The sequence below is a fragment of the Cydia pomonella genome, chromosome 25, assembly GCF_033807575.1.
Source record: "Cydia pomonella isolate Wapato2018A chromosome 25, ilCydPomo1, whole genome shotgun sequence".
Classification (NCBI taxonomy): domain Eukaryota; kingdom Metazoa; phylum Arthropoda; class Insecta; order Lepidoptera; family Tortricidae; genus Cydia; species Cydia pomonella.
This window is the reverse complement of record NC_084727.1, coordinates 5,748,393-5,766,324: the sequence shown is the minus strand read 5'-3', so window position 1 is coordinate 5,766,324 and position 17,932 is coordinate 5,748,393. Positions and strand designations below refer to the sequence as shown.

The following is a 17,932-nucleotide window of genomic DNA, read 5'->3' as shown; positions in this document are numbered from 1 at the left end:
GTGTGCTATCAAAATCGTTGCAGACTTGTCTTGGTTTGACTCTAGCTCGAAAGAGCTCGCTCCTGCCTTAATAAATACCGCGTTACGTTATACCATTTTTGGTCACATCGCACAGTGGATCGAAATGAATAAAAAATGGACATTCGCATTTTTTTTCCAAAAATCCTATTTTAAAATATGCTCTTCGGTTGAAAATGATATGAGAAATAAAAAATGTTATATAATTTTTTTCAAAATGAGGCTTATTTTAAGCAGAAAAAAATAAAATGTGTTTTTTTTGTATGAAACTGAAAAATAGGTATCTTATTGTAAGAAAACCGTAACCGATCCCGCTTTTAAACCTTTAGAATGTCATTGTCCTACTTTAGAACAGTAGAAAATAGTAAAAACTTTATCTGAGTAGGTGCCCGTTTTTTTTTTGTAGTCCAATCAAAAGTCAGTAAAAACAACATTTTTCTTAGTGCTTTATTTTTTTATTTTCATTAAAAAAACGGTATATTCATGACAATTTAGTATAAAAATAAAATATATATGACATTTTGATACAGATAAATACAAGTTTTTACAAGAAAATTGCATTGAAATAGAAACATTTATTGCGGTGTTTTTATTGATAGTAAACAAATAGCTAAAATATACTTGAAATCAACAATAACGATATAATTAAATAAAAAAATGCATTTTAAAAATCTTTATTATTCACCACCTCCTTGAAAATCGAATTCTTGAGCCAAACTTTCGTTTGGCCACACTATGGCCATGTTAAGCCAGTTACTGTGAGTCTTCAAAAAATTATCAAGTGTTCGATTAGAATCTTTCCATTTTTTATGTACCTTCGAGCAAAACCTTTGGCAAAACTTCGAAAAGTTGGATGTATCTTCTTCTCGAAAATTTATAAGTATTTTGTTTTAAATATTCACATAACTTTGCACTATCACTTAGAGATCCTAAATTTTTTAATGCGTAAAACAGATCAATATTATTCACAAACTTTTCCATGACAGTATATTAGGAATATTATCAATGCTTTGTTTTCTAGAAACTAATTATTTGTTAAGTAAATCTTCATTTTATAAAAACTTGTATTTATCTGTATCAAAATGTCATATATATTTTATTTTTATACTAAATTGTCATGAATATACCGTTTTTTTAATGAAAATAAAAAAATAAAGCACTAAGAAAAATGTTGTTTTTACTGACTTTTGATTGGACTACAAAAAAAAACGGGCACCTACTCAGATAAGGTTTTTACTATTTTTTACTGTTCTAAAGTAGGACAATGACATACTAAAGGTTTAAAAGCGGGATCGGTTACGGTTTTCTTACAATAAGATACCTATTTTTCAGTTTCATACAAAAAAAAAACACATTTTATTTTATTTCTGCTTAAAATAAGCCTCATTTTGAAAAATTTTATATAACATTTTTTATTTCTCATATCATTTTCAACCGAAGAGCATTTTTTAAAATAGGATTTTTGGAAAAAAATGCGAATGTCCATTTTTGATTCATTTCGATCCACTGTGCATCGCGCTGAGATCGTTTTCGTTTGCCCGCCAAGCCCTCGTAGTCGAGCATGCGCGTATAAACTTAAACATGAAAATGGTTACTTAAGGTCACTGGTACAGTGAAAGGTCACAAAGCAATTGATCAAGTTGAGTTTGTATAAATACAAAGTGGGAAGAATTAGAAGCCGCAAATAATTTCGGTTTCATATGGCTATGGTGAGCATAAAATGTGAATACATTTAATTTTTTCCGTATAAATATCTACCTACCTAGTACTTCTTAAGTAAGAAGTAAGGAAGCCACGAGTGAGATTTAGCTAGTATAAATAAATGTAATGTTTAGTTAATTATTCATTTTTGCATAGCTCAAAAGTGTGAGCTGCTGATAAATTAGTATAATTGTGATTGTGTGTGTATAGTTTACATGTAGCATATCTGTGAATGTAAGTATTTAAGCAGAAGTTGAGTCATCTTTATCACATACATCTTACTACAAGTAAAATTTGATCTTGATAAGAAATTTGTTTAATAGAGACCTTGATTTTGTAGAGGTTTAATGCTTTGCTCGACGTGTAAAGCAGACAGATCAATAAGGCATTAGAGTTAAAGAGAAAATTTAACTTGGAAATTCAACTTTTACCACTCCATCCTCGAGGTTCTCTCATATTCATTTCGACCTCATGGGGCTCCTTACCCTGTCTTCTGATTACAGATCTTGCATCAACGTCATCGACAAATTCACGCGATGGCCTGAGGTATTTCCACCCAAGAGACATCACTGCTAAATCCTGTGCATCTGCCCTGGTATTTAGCTGGTATTGCCAGATTCGGATGTCCACTGCGCTTAACCAAAGACCGTGGTCGTTAGTTCGACAGCCAGTTCTTCAAGCCTCTGACCACGATGGTTTGTGCTCACCACTTCCGCACCTCTGCTTATCACCCCGCCACCAACGGGCTCATCGAAAGCCTCCATCTTCAGTCTAAATCCGCTATCATGTGTCACTCATCTTCATCGACTTGGACTAAACCTCTTCCTCTCATCCTGCTTGGTATTCGAAGCGCCTTGAAGCAAGATTAAATACTACCTCGGCAGAGCTCGTCTATAACGAGACGCTTCGTTTACCAGGCCAGTTCCTGTCACCTCTACCCGACTACAAAGTGACAGATATTATTACCGAGTACTCCATAGGCGCTTACCATATTCACCCTTCTACATCCCACGTGCTTTAGAATTATGTTTCCACGTTTTTCTTCCAGTCGACCCTGTCCGTAGCTCGCTTGAACCACGAAGGCCGGTATAGAGTGGTAAGGGACTGTCGTTACTCCATCGACAGTAAGGAGTAAGGGGAACAACGTGTCGGTCGACAGACTCAAGCCGGCATAATGTCATGTGTGAAATAACGCCGCAATCGCCCGAGAGAGATAACAGCGATGCAGACAAAGAGAAGCGGACGAGAAGTGAAGGACTAGTGAGGTTCCCCGCTAAGTATCGACCGTAGTCACGGTTTGGCCAGGAGGAACATGTAGCGGCGAATACAATCTGTATCTTACGCGTCTAAGTCCGCGAGCCTGCGCGATACGCCACCACCGCTGCTTAGCAACGAATATGTAACATACACTTTACATATCAAAAATCTCACACTATATTTGATTAGTTGACTAGAAATTGTTGAATAGGTATAAATTGAAGTATAATTCAATGTAAATATTCTTGTACATAATTATATTGTAAATACTAGTCTAGGTTCTGTATATAGTTCTCCTGTCAGTCTACCACAAAATACCTAGTTAAAACAGCATACATAGAAGTGCAATGTATGATATCGAACCAGCGCACATCTACTTCTACTACTATCACAGTCTGCATAGGTCTATAATTTGACACGTCGTTTTTGCTCCCACCCTCATTCGCTATGTGCACGACTGTCACGCAATTCATCATCCGCAAGTCTAGGGGAAAACGTCAATTCACTACATCTTATAAAACTACTCCAAAACTAAAAACTACTGAACGGATCATTTATCGTCACTGTAGTCAGTTTGAATAAAAATACTTTGAAATTTGAAAAAAATATAAAGAAAAAATAATATAAAAACACATTGGTGCCACGTAGGTTTTTTTGTTCCGGACCATTGTGATGTTTTTTTGTAATGATGTCATTGTCACTTATGAAATGTAAGGGTTACACCGAGCGGATGCTGTCCTTGCCTGTGTCATAGAACGCACGCAAAGGCAGCACCCGCCAGGGTGTAAGGACGGATTGAAAGTTCATGGAATTTAAAATGAAAACGATGGAGTAAATTCTGAACTATGGAATATTAAACATAAATTACTAAGTATTACTTTTTATATATTTTAGAATTTTGATTGAATTTTGGGGCGACACCCACAGTTTCCTAACCGGGTGCGGCGGGTGCCACCCATGCTAGCTACGCCACTGTTTATTGATCATTGATTTTCCTGTGGACATATGTAATACCATGGACCATGGTCTTTTTCTTGGTCCATGGTAATACCTAATTTACCTGGAGTATTGTTCCCAGTTTATCGGTTTCGGGTCCAGTTTAGCTGTCTTTGAAAGAAGTAGGTAGATGTAAGTGGTGGCTCATTGTTTTTACACATAGCCCGAATGTTAGGGGGAAAAAACGTACTAGTGCTGAAGTCAAACTAAGATAAGTTGGCAGCGATTTTGGCACCCCAGACAGTGGAAGTGTTATTTTAAACGTCGAACATTTATGAAATTATGACGTTTACTTAACACTTGCACCGTCTGTGCTATCAAAATCGTTGCCAACTTATCTTGATATGACTCTAGTTATTATGTAAATATTGACTCAAGTGTTATCGATATCAAATTTATAAATAATCATTTAATTATCTGTTTGTAAACCGACTTGATATTTGTTTTATTCTTATTAAAACTTCTGACATAAGCGTGTGTGTGCCACATATTTTGACTAGGTATTATAAGGTGTTGAGTTTGTGAAGTAAGGGCTTGTTGAGTTAGAAGCTTGGCTCTACAAGCGATCTGATAACTTTTTGACAGTGCGAGCCTTATGATTTCTTCTTGGCAACATTTTACGTGCAAATGTTTTTGATGGGATTTCATTTCTTTTCGTAACTTGCTTATGACAATCTTCTTTCCCCTAATTTAAAGGATAGGGGTAATTTACTAGTAAAAATCCTGAAATACGTTTCTGGGGGCATTTTTTATTCAATCTGTTTTTTTACAGATTCCCCATACAAACTTCAAACCTCTTTTCCCCCCTAACGCAGCTTTTCACCCTTACGGGGTGATTTTGGGATTGAGAACGATTCTATTTCCTTCCCCATAACAAAAACTATCTACATACCAAATTTCAATTTAATTGCTTCAGCAGTTATTGATTCCACATACAAAATTTTATCCCCTTAGGGGCTAAAAATTTCAAAGTTTGAATTTTTAGGGTTCCGTAACCAAAGGGTGAAACGGGACCCTATTACTGAGACTTCGCTGTCCGTCCGTCCGTCCGTCTGTCACCAGGCTGTATCTCATGAACCGTGATAGCTAGACAGTTCAAATTTTCACAGATGATGTATTTCTGTTGCCGCTATAACAACAAATACTAAAAACAGAATAAAATAAAATATTTAAGGGGGGCTCCCATACAACAAACATATTTTTTTGCCGTTTTTATAATTAATTGTACGGAACCCTTCGTGCGCGAGTCCGACTCGCACTTGCCCGATTTTTTTGTTGTTTGTGTACTAATACTATCCTACATACCAAGAAAATACTAAGGAAGTATCCTAAGGGTTTTGATGATCATCAGTGAGTGAGTGAGTCAGTGACGAAATCGAGGTTTTCTAGATATGATTAAAATCTAAAGGATGAGAGTTATGCAATTGCAATTTTTTAAGATTTTGTTTATCTGGTATACTCCAAACCCAAGTTATGAAGGTTCAAAAAAAAGAATGAAGCACTTTTGATATTTCACCGACACCTGTAAATTATTTACCACTTTACGCTTTAAAAGTTGAATGCCCAATTCGTCCTTTACGTTTTCTGTGTATTTAATGAAAGCTACTGCAATTGGTTTCATTATTATTAACCAATTAAAACTGTGTTTTTTTGCTCCAGTCATGGGATGTATGGCGCCATTCATTTTCAAACTAACAAATATCAATGAAAAATTAAACTTAAGCATATGGAGTGTGGAATAAAAGGAGTGCAATCTCTTATGGTAGAACTGTTGCAAAAGTGTCCAGCTATCAGCTATAAATAATAGTTCCAAATACCTCCAGAGTAGCGCTAGAGTAGCTAAGAACCTAGGCGTTATTGACGGAGTGAAGTGCGCTATGATTTGATTTTCTGTTCAAGTTTTCTAGGTATTGTAGCGCCACCTATTTAAGGTTTTTTGATGACACTTTTTGGTATATGGAGATTTCTTTCCTTACCTCCACCTTCCGTACTTAAGCAGCTCGTTGGCTTTTGTTTATGGTAAAATGTTGCCAGCGATTAAAAACTGATGGTAAATTCTTGTTTTACAGGATTTGTCTATACCATCCCATTACTGGTGCCTGTTCCATTATAGGGGTATTTACTATAGTGCCATTGCGCTTCGCTTTGCTCGCCTTGGCGGGGACACTACCGTGCCAGATACCATATATGTATTTGACATGTAAAAAAATACTTTATCTCGAATTGCCAAAAATGTTTAAATTTTTTGCAGTTGAACAATTTATTTACATCAAGAAATATTGTAAACGATGCTGCTGATATTTCGTGAAACGGAAAACGACCCTTACAAGAGTTATCGGGCCCGACGTCAGCAACACGTCGCTGCCGATTGTACGATAACCGTACTACGGGAACCACAGGAATCGTAAATAATCACCACACTTTATATTTAAAGTACTTGATAATTTATTCAGCAACACTTAGAAGCTATTTTTATCAGCGACCAGTAAGTAATCAATTCATTTCAATTGAACAAAGACAACCAATGTTGCCAACAAGATAATACATTTCTATATTGATCTTTATTTTACATTAACGACATTAACCTTTGCTTGTAAATACTTCTAAGCTATTTATATACATTAAGTTTAATATTTAATTAGATTAAAATACATATCCAACTAAACTTGTATAATTATAATCTATGAACATTAGAAGCAGTTAATCACTAAACTCAAATGATTTCAATTATACCCTCAACTTTCAATCATGAAATACAATGTTTACATTGTTTACCCACCATTCGCTAACATTCGGCCTTTTCTGACACCGTTAGCGTCCTCGCGTGTAGGTATTGTGTTAAAAAAAAATATTTATGAATACACAAAAACAATTCATACCATTCGTTATCACATTAATAAATATTAATCTCTCAACATAAATAATCTTAAAGCAATCTTATAAGTGTAAAAATCACAAATATTACACATCATCACATACATTTACTTAATAATTAACATTATGCACTTTAAATCAACCAGTTTATACTGCACTTGCTTTCATTACAACACACCAACACACTTACCTTTCGATGCCACTCAGGGCCAACAACGCCACCAGGGCTAGTAACGCCACCAGGGCTAGTAACGCCACCAAGGGCTAGTAACGCCACCAGGGCTAGTAACGCCACCAAGGGCTAGTAACGCCTCCAGGGCTAGTATCGCCACCAAGGGCTAGTAACGCCACCAGGGCTAGTATCGCCACCAAGGGCTAGTAACGCCACCAGGGCTAGTAACGCCACTGAGGGCTAGTAACGCCACTGAGGGCTAGTAACGCCACCAGGGCTAGTATCGCCACCAAGGGCTAAATTTAATTAAATACACATTTACATTACAGTATAACCATCCATTAACACAATAATATTTAATTAGTATATATACGTATGTGTTATACAATCATTACTCTAAATGATAATCAATTCAAATAATGTACTTTACACTTTAATACTTTCTGTGTCAGAATCACTCTCCATGGGATCATTTTCAAAAACCAACCAAGGATGTATCTTATCTACTGCAAATACTGATTTGTATATCGGTTTTCCTGCCTTTTTAGTAATAGGCGTATCTTCAACCTCATACCTATCGTTACATAAAACTTTGGTAATTTTATAAGGCCCGCTACATTTAGGTTGCAATTTCTTACTTTGACCAGTTGGGTTACCTATTTCCCTTTCAATTCGCACAAGGTCACCTACATTATATTTATGTGGACATTTTCTTTTGCTATCAAATCGCTCCTTTTGTTTCTCTTGTTCTATACGCATCCTTTCATTAGCCTCTGCTCTCATTACATCAGGATTCTCATACTCTTGAGCTTCGGAAACTATCGTATTCATTACCCCATCAGAACTGCCTATGGGGCTTAAGCTAAATAATAGTTGAGATGGCGTTTTATTAGTGGCCTTATTGATAGTATTGTTAAGACCCCATTGGACTTTTGGTACACAAACGTCCCACTCATTATCAGGTTTTCCATGATTCATTGATGTAAGTGCGTCTACAATAGAACGATTGTAGCGTTCAATCTGCCCATTTGAGCGAGGACTAGCAACCGCGTTAAGTATGTGAATAGATCCTTTATCCTTTATATATTTTTTAAAAGAGTTGCTAGTGAAACTAGTCCCCCTATCTGTGATTAAACGCCTCGGTACGGCAAATATGCTGAAATATTCTTCAAAGACATTTATGGTGGTGCTAGTCTTACAATTTTTAACAGGTTTTATATATATGAATTTGGTAAATGCATCAATTATTGCTAGGATGTAAGCATTTCGCCGTTTACTTAGTGGGAATGGACCGCAATGATCTGCGTGTAAGGTGTGAAACGGTCTATCAGGTTTTTGGATAGGGTGTAGCATGCCTTCTTTAGGGCCGCCGGGCACTTTGTTATACGCGCAATGTAAACATGCATTACAGTATTTTTTGACAAATCGGCGCATCTTTTTGAACCAATACACATTGCGAATTCTTTCATAAGTCTTTTCATACCCAAAGTGCCCAACGTCATCATGATGACTTTTAAGTATCTGCCACCTAACTGATTTTGGAACAACCCACAGCAAAGTCACGTCCTCACCCTTTTTAACCATACGATATAGCCTATCATTTTTATACACAAAATTATTTTTAATATCTACCGTTGTGTTAGTTTCGGGGTCTTGTAAAATTTGGACTATTCTTTGTAATTCGGGGTCGGCCTGTTGAATAGTTTGTAGCCACTTATCATCAGCTGTGACATTTGACTCTGTACCAACTATGTGAAAGACGTGACAATCATCATCGCGACATGGTGGATTATCTGCTGCAATAGCATTTCGACTCAGGGCGTCTACATGAGTCATCTTTGTGCCAGCTCGATATTCTATGGCAAAGTCAAACTCTTGCATCGCCATCCACCATCTCGCCACTCTAGGGACTAAGTCTTTCTTAGTCATGGTACTACGAATAGCATGGCAGTCCGTTACTAATTTAAACGAACAACCCAACAAATAAACTCTAAATCGGTTCAGAGCAGTTATGACTGCCAGGGTCTCCAACTCATAGGCGTGAAATTTTTGTTCCTCAGGCGACGTCTGCCTACTATAAAATGCTATGGGTTGGAGTCCCCGACCAGCATCCTGCAACAAAATGGCTCCAAGACCCATCTTGCTCGCATCTGTGTGAACCTCCAAACGTGCATGAGGCTCATACAATGCCAAAACAGGTCTGCTGACCAGTATATCCTTCAATTGATTAAACGCTTCTAATTGTTTGGATTCGAAACGCCAAGGTTCGTTCTTTTTCGTAAGAATGGTAAGAGGTCTAGCTATCACAGAGAAATTGCGAACGAATTTACGGAAGTAACTCGCTAATCCTACAAACTGTCGGACCTCGTGTACGTTTTTAGGAGTGGGAAACTTCTTAACGGCATCGATTTTGAATGAACCCGGCCTAATACCCTCGTTAGAAATTTCATAGCCGAGATATTCTATTTTTTCTTGAAAGAATACGCATTTCTTTAAGTTCAACGTTAGCTTAGCGTTACGCAGCATAATAAATACCCTTTCAAGCTTTTCCAGGCCCTCTTTAACAGATTTTGACGGTACTAAAAGATCATCCATGTACGCAAGAACCAGTTTTTGCCCAACACCATTTACCATCGAGTTTATTGCGCGCTGGAAGACACTTGGAGCGTTTGCCAAACCGAACGGCATTCTATTGAACTCGTAGAGGCCGTCCGGGGTGACAAACGCTGTCAAGTGCTTACTGTCCTCAGCCATCGGTACTTGGTAATATCCGCTAGCTAAATCGAGGCTGGTGAAGAAATTGTTGCCACCAAGACAATCTAATTTATCCTCAATGCGTGGCAGTGGATATTTATCTTTCAGTGTTTTACGGTTCAACGCCCGATAATCAACGCATAAACGTTTTTGTCCGTTTTTCTTGCTAACTAATAACACTGGACTTGCATACGATGATGAACTTTCTCTGATAATACCGTTTTTAAGAAGATCTTCTATAATTATTGATAAATGCTCTTTTTCTTTGAGGGACATACGGTAAGGATTATAAACTACAGGATTATCATCCTTTAGTTTAATATTCATCTCCACCAGATCAGTTTTTCCTAATTCGGATAAGTCTAATGCGAAGCAATCGCGGTATTTCGACAAAAGCGTATGAAATGCATCGCGTTCATTTTCATTTAATTGCGTCCCTATTACGACATCTTCTGTTATCAATGCTTGCTCGTTTTCATCTGTGGTTGACAATAACCTAACTGTTGGCTCGTTAATTTCATCATAACTACTTCCTCTAGCTAATACTTGATTTTTATCAAACTTTAGTTCCGCATCGGCCAGATTTGAAACCATAACGAACCCGTGGCTGTCATGAAAACTATACAATCCCGGTAAAATGATATAGTCCTTTTGCTGTGAATTGCAAAATGTAGCAGCTACATAAAGGGACCCAGTAAAATTTGTTGTTGTACTCACTTCTATAGGTGAGGTACAACTCGCCGCGATCGTCACGTCAACAGCTGTATTTAAAGTGTATTTTGTGTTAGGTAAAACACATCCTTCCCCAGGAGCTCTATAGAAAGTTAAATGTTTTGGAGTTTTTATAACCACGATGTCCGGTAATTCCGTAAAAGTGCGGCCTATCATAATTTCGCTTGGCATGTGATGGTCGGGTACGACAATAAAATCGACTGGACTTTCTACCTCATCTACACTTAGAGTGCCATTCACAGAACCCAAGGGTCGCACGATCCCATTACCAAAACCTCTTAAATTTCCCATATTGTCAGGGCGTTCCCATGATCCAAATATTTGTTTCGCATAACTTTCCCTAATCAAAGTGCGTGCACTTCCAAAATCAATGAAAGCAGGCGTAACTATGCCTTCAAGCTTAACTTGCTTATAGTACTTCTCGCTTCCGGATTCTACTATTTGAACATCGGGTGTTTCAGTGTCATTTGTTTCAATACGTCTTACGTCGTTATTGTCAGATGCTGCAGGCAGTTGCAACAAGCTGCTGTTGTTAGTATTGGTCGATGACCCTAAAGTAGTCTTATTACGACAATCATTAGCCACGTGCCCCACCCTACGGCAAATACTACACTTCTTCATAGGTTTTGTACATTTGGAGCGAATGTGACCGATCTCTCCACAGTTATAGCAAACTATTTCTGGTTTAACTGGCTCGTTACTTGTTGCTGTATTCGTGGCGTTTTGAGTAGACCGTGGATCTTTGTTCCAAGGTTTACTGCGTTTTTGTGACATTAAATAACTATCATTCTGAGACAACGTTCGTAAGTATGAGAATAATTGTTCCGGTTCCTCAAAACGGCATGAATTTGCACTCATCCTGACAAACTTGTCATCTATTCCGTGCACTAAACATCCTACGGCTTTACGGCCTGTTATGTCACATTTATTAATCAATATCATTTTTTCGTAATAGTATACGTCTAGTGGTTGCCCGACTTTACAACGCACATTGAGCATTCGTTGCAAAAGATCGCCATAATTTTCGTTTGAGGGAAAAGCTAATTTTAATTTTTCCATCCATTGCGGCCAAGTGTATAAAAGGGATGGCAGTCCTTGATACCAACGCTTTGCCAAACCAGACAGCTTAGGTAGAGCATAATGACACGTCTGAGTATCCGTCCACGAATATATTTGAGCGCACTCGTTGACCTTGTGAATCCAGCACTCGATATTTTGAGCTCCATCGTTAGGGTCAAACTCAGGCACTACGTTAATATGTGCAGTATACGCATGACCCGGCAAAATATTTCCCACTGACATACTGCCTGTACTGGTTTGATTCGCCACAGCAATACTCGCAGACAGATTCCCAGACGGATGATCATTACTGGAATTACCTTTTGAAGGTAACGGCGGTGTAGAACTTTTAGGCCCTAGACTACGATAACCTTCGGGTTTGTTCGTCAGAGAATCCCTTTGTTTACTTTTGCGATGGCGATGTTTTCTTTGCTTCTTATGTCGCCGACGCGGCGGCGAATATGTCGAACTACGTGATGATGACTTAGACATGCTTCGACCAGAAGAATTTGAATAACGCCGCTGATGTTTAGAGCGACGCTTACGTGATCTAGAAGCCCTATCTGATCCCATGGTTAATAATTCTGTCTGTACTTCACAATATGATACCTACGATAAGTCAACTATCAACTAGTAATTACTAAACTTATTAGGAAGTACACAATACATAACATAAATCATCTAATTGCATAAACGGCTATACTAAAACCAATTATTTTGTACAATAATAATTAACCAAACTTGTTTTATTACTAATTAACTACTATAGTTCTCACGTATCTTTACTTGAACTAAGGTGTCTTTGTATAAACTCACGTAACTAATATAATAAACACATATAAATTCCTCTTTGCAACGATTTCATTACGTAACGGCTTCATTATGAACGTTAAAAATTAAACGGTTAATCGACGTCTAAAGTTTAAGTATTTTATGTTTATCACTTCACTATTCTAGGCACCAACAATGATCAAATCATAAAACAAGCACAAATCACCAATTATATAAAATTGTAATCACTGACCTTCACTCGGGGTCAAATACCTCGGTTCCAGGCGACGTAGGTTCTTTTCCAGGATCGTCACTTCTGATTTGTACGATAACCGTACTACGGGAACCACAGGAATCGTAAATAATCACCACACTTTATATTTAAAGTACTTGATAATTTATTCAGCAACACTTAGAAGCTATTTTTATCAGCGACCAGTAAGTAATCAATTCATTTCAATTGAACAAAGACAACCAATGTTGCCAACAAGATAATACATTTCTATATTGATCTTTATTTTACATTAACGACATTAACCTTTGCTTGTAAATACTTCTAAGCTATTTATATACATTAAGTTTAATATTTAATTAGATTAAAATACATATCCAACTAAACTTGTATAATTATAATCTATGAACATTAGAAGCAGTTAATCACTAAACTCAAATGATTTCAATTATACCCTCAACTTTCAATCATGAAATACAATGTTTACATTGTTTACCCACCATTCGCTAACACGATTGTTAGCCGTCCGATGGCAGGATGGATGTAATAAGCCCTTAATGATAATTGAACTAACAGGGGGCCTTTACATAAACGGACGTGGTTAGTTTCAGAATTGGGTGTGCAGTTACTACGCCGCTAGAATGGGACGGAAGACCCGCAGCACCATGTGCGAACAGAACGAAGGATTGGCGCAGGAGTCTGCAGTTGAATGCGCGGTCGAACTTGCTGTGTGAGTGAGATTCAAAGAATATAATTGTGTCTAATAGATTATTTGTATAAATAAAATTACCTCTCATCCTGTGCGGTCATTTGCGGATGATTATATTTCCAAAGGTTTTCTTTTTACAGAAGAGGCCTTTTTCAGACAGTGGTTCAAACGGGACTGATGACATGGAAGTCCATGACATGTTTCTTTTATATAGTGTACGACTTAAACCGTTTATTTTTGCCGAAACCGAAGTTTCGATATTTGCTATACTTTCGGCCGAAATATGATCGCTCGCTTACGCTCGGTTCGATAATTTGTCTCGGATGAAAAGGGGTACTTTATGCCCTTGTTGTATAATCTACTTTTTCGCAGAAACAAGGACTTATTCGAAGCTATCGGGCAGGGCGACGTGTCGGCTGTCAAGCTTTTGCTGAGCCAGGGCGCCTCGCTCACACACCGGGAGCCGATTGGCGAGGCCAACGAAGCAAATGCCTTGACGTACGCCATTGCGGTGAGAATCATAGAACAATACAAGGACCCATAGGCGTGTATGTTCATGTCATGTACAGTCAGGGCCGGATTTAGGGGAGGGCAACCGGGGCTACTGCCCCGGGGCCTCCACAAAAGAGGGGCCCCCACAATAGATAATTCGGAAAATTTACCATTTTATTTGGAAAAAATTTGGGGCCAGGGGGCCTCCACTCCTTTATTGCCCGAGGCCTCCAGACCTCTAAATACGGCATTGTGTACAGTCAGGCACCGTGTTTATTGAGCCATTAGCTGGCTAAATTTACCCTACATTTAGCCAGCTAAATTTGTCAATTCATAGAGTAAGTGTTGAACAACCAATTTAACCAGACGTAATTTTGCAAATAAATATTTCTATTTCTAAATGTTAAATTAAAAAAATTAAGTAGAAACCCCCACGTATTATGGCAAAAAAACATTATATGCCAAAAATTTAAGTCGTCATTTTGGAGAAGAGCTTGATACTCATCGAACTGCTGGATCGATTTTTATAAAACATACTTAGCTAAGAACCATCACAAGGAAACTCGCTTTCACGTTAAAAAAACGTATCGACATCGGTCCATCCGTTTGAGGTAGCTACCGTACCTACTTACTCAAAACAAAAACTCTTCACAAAAGTTTGTAAATATACTTAATTATGATATATTGTTTAATTTTCGAACCCTACTTATATCCATTACTTCGATATTTTGTTTTCGTTTTTAGGGTTCCGTAGCCAAATGGCAAAAAACGGAACCCTTATAGATTCGTCATGTCCGTCTGTCTGTCCGATTCTGTCACAGCCACTTTTTTCCGAAACTATAAGAGCTGTACTGTTCAAACTTAGTAAGTGGATGTATTCTATGAACCGCATTAAGATTTTCATACAAAAATAGAAAAAAAAAAACAATAAATTTTGGGGGTTCCCCATACTTAGAACTGAAACTCAAAAAAACTTTTTTCATCAAACCCATACGTGTGGGGTATCTATGGATAGGTCTTCAAAAATGATATTGGGGTTTCTAATATCATTTTTTTCTAAAATGAATAGTTTGCGCGAGAGACACTTCCAAAGTGGTAAAATGTGTGTCCCCCCCCCCCTTAACTTCTAAAATAACAGAATGAAAAATCTAAAACAAATATATTCTTGTGCCCCTCTCCTAGACTCCGTACAGGGCTACAGATGGCGCTTGCATTCCGCAGCAACTTCCGACGAGTGATTAGTACGGACTCATGACCATTTGAATCATTTGACCATCCGTAATCATGACCAGGATCCGACATATTAATAATAATTTAGATTAAATGTCTTAAAGGGCATCTGCGCTGTCGGCCCACGCAGGCCTCTCAAAGGTCCGGGGCCCCATGATCCCGATATATGGAAAGGACAGACTTAATAATAGTAGAAAAGAAGTAGAATTAGACTAAGATAACTCTGCAGCGATATTGATAGCACATATAACAGTCTGTGCAAATGTTATTAAACGTCGTAATTTCATAAAAGTTTGACTCTACGACAGGGTGTAATCGTAACTGGGAAAGTAAAATGCTCTAGTGAAAAAACGTATCATTTTCTACACATTTTTTAGAACAACAACTACCCACTTTCAGAGCATGAGAAATGAAAAAGCCCTTTTTCGTATGGGTGATGTGAAAAACGATACAGCGTCTCCTAGAACAAGTTCCAGACGAAAAACGACTGTAAACAAAAAATGTAATTACGTCCTTACAAAAAAAAGGATTTTTTATTTATATAAATAAAATGTTTTATTACGTTATTACAGACTATATAATCATGTAAAGAAAAAAACATATTTTTATCTTTTACTGTAGACAATTAAACCACTTATCGAATGTCGTACTAAATGTATTTTGGATGTTTCAAGATTTATTTAAAAAATATATTGATGTAATTTTACTCATTGGATAACGTACTTTCGATGTCAGTTTAACTTGAGCTTTTCGATGTAAATGTTTTGAGATGTTATATTTATGGAATACGCGCATGTAAACACTTAACGATAACACCCTGTATATAGGTATAATAAAGTTTTATTTTTAAAATTTGACTTCAGATGCTTGTCAACGTGTCGCCACCGCAAGTAAAAGCGCTCGAAGTTACCAAAGAAGTGATAGCAGCGGCTGCCAGAGCCGAGAACAAGAGAGATATCTTAGATGACCGAGACAGTGATGCCGACACCGCGCTGTGCTGGGCCCTCAAAGGCCCTGTGCTGGAAATCATCCAGGCTCTCGTGAAAGCTGGCGCAAGTCTCGAGAATATCAACGGGCAAGCGCATTCAGCCCTGCATGTGGCTTCAGCTTCATCATTCCCTGACAATCTAAAGTTTTTCCTAGACAACATGACACAACTTAATATTCAAAATACAGCCGCTGGTAATAAAGCTTCTTTCCCAATACATATGGCTGCAGCAGAGGGCCAGTTGGAATGTATAAAGCTGCTTTTAGAAAAACTCGGCGCTGAGCAGCTGGCATGGCGTGATAGCATGTATAATACAGCGTTACATAGTATTGCATATTGTAATTCCATTAAAAAAGCACAGTATTTGCTGCAAAATTATAAATATTATATACCGATTAATTCAGTAAATAAAGTTGGAGAGACTCCGTTATTCATAGCCGCCCGCCACAAGTACGCAGAATTGGCCACATTATTTCTGCAGAATGGTGCCAGCATGTCAGTGGAGGGAGAGGCAAAAACGGCTGTGAAACAGTTGGCTAGCAACTTCTCTGATCCTTTACTATTTTTTGAGAACATATTTAATAGATGTATCCAAGAGAATTGGGACAAGTTATTTATTGACTACGCTGTGTTGGTTGAGCGCAAAGGACGGAGCCAAATTAAAGTTATCGAGCAATTACAGAGATGGGGTGGACCTTTATTACTGAAACATCCCTTAATCGAAAGTCTCATCTACATGAAGTGGAAATGTTTGCTACCACTGTTCTATGTAACTACAGCTACATATGCGATGTTTCTAATGGCGTTCAACGTGTTTGTGATCGTAACATTTAATAAAATAGATTCAAGCAACAAAACGGCGTGTTCGGACTTGCTACCTGAGGTACCATGTGTTGAGGGCTGCGGTTGGCTACACTGGATGTTGGTGGCATTCGTGTACATCGGTATTGGTGTATTGTTTATCCAGGTATGACGGTATGTGTAAGTAAGAGGCATCCTTGAACCATCTTAAGGTTCTAACTAGTGTGGTTTCTATTCTAAGTAGCCGACAGTACCTGGATCTTTGTGAGGCATGATCGGTGTACACGGGTTATTGCGCGAGGCCCCGGGCTCGCAATCCCCTACAGCTTCCTCTGCTTGTGGTCTTCGTTTTGTATTACAGACATAAAAACTTAAAGATTTTTTTTTTCATTTTATATTTTATTCACCATCATTTTATATTTTATTAATATTTCAGGAATGTGTGTGGATTTCTTTACGTTCGTGGCGCTACTTTGACCTGGTGGAGGCGTGGATGCGGCTGACTGTGCTGATCTTGGCGGCATCGATACCACCGGCGGTGGGGTGCATTGCGGAGCCTGACTCCCTGACCTTGCCGCGTCATGTGACCTGCCTCGTGCTGCTGCTCGCGTGGCTGGAGGCCCCGCGTCTGATGTCGCGATTCTCCGGCTGGGGATACTATGCTTTTGAAAGAGCTGCTATCAACTTATCGAAGGTCTGTAAAACAATTGCTTACTGAACAATTTAACTTTGACTTGACTTACTTAAAGTCCTATTTCCCCTAGGTGGGGCCTCTGCGAGACGCCCTCTGGCGTCCACAGTGCGCCGCCATCTCGTTCTGTCTTGGGCTGCGTGCTTCGCCTCAGACCATGATAGCCCGATTGTTGTCAACTCGGATGCCGCTGAGGGCCGCCAGGATTGTTTGGGACGGCCTGATCCTCTCTTGCCTTGCAGGGTCTATTCTAGGGCTTGCCTAGGGATGTGGTCGAGATCCCTTCTAAAAGTATGACCGATCCAGGTCCACTTACGGCGCGCGATCTGGTGACCGATCGGGGTTTCGCGGCAGGTATTTAATAAAGACTATCGTTTATTATAAATTCAATTTTACTTAGCCGTTTTTTTTTGTATTACATTTTTATTTAAAAATTACACACGTGTTTAATTAAT

General features: G+C 38.3%; 1 protein-coding gene across 4 annotated transcripts in view; it reads left to right on the top strand.

Moving 5' to 3' along the window:
• The first annotated feature begins 2,053 nt into the window (after positions 1-2,053).
• LOC133531425 (transient receptor potential channel pyrexia-like) overlaps positions 2,054-17,932 on the top strand; it is a 28,786-nt gene continuing 12,907 nt past the window's right edge. The window contains exons 1-6 of one of the 4 annotated variants that reach the window (XM_061869633.1): positions 2,061-2,414; positions 2,768-3,211; positions 13,172-13,296; positions 13,648-13,786; positions 15,861-16,952; positions 17,223-17,480. In XM_061869633.1, coding sequence (XP_061725617.1) covers positions 13,208-13,296; positions 13,648-13,786; positions 15,861-16,952; positions 17,223-17,480 — 1,578 coding nt within the window. In that variant the 5' untranslated portion in view covers positions 2,061-2,414; positions 2,768-3,211; positions 13,172-13,207. Of the gene's footprint in view, positions 2,415-2,767; positions 3,212-13,171; positions 13,297-13,647; positions 13,787-14,496; positions 15,500-15,860; positions 16,953-17,222; positions 17,481-17,932 lie in introns of those variants that run through there. The other 3 variants (XM_061869631.1, XM_061869632.1, XM_061869634.1) reach the window with 3 other exon arrangements.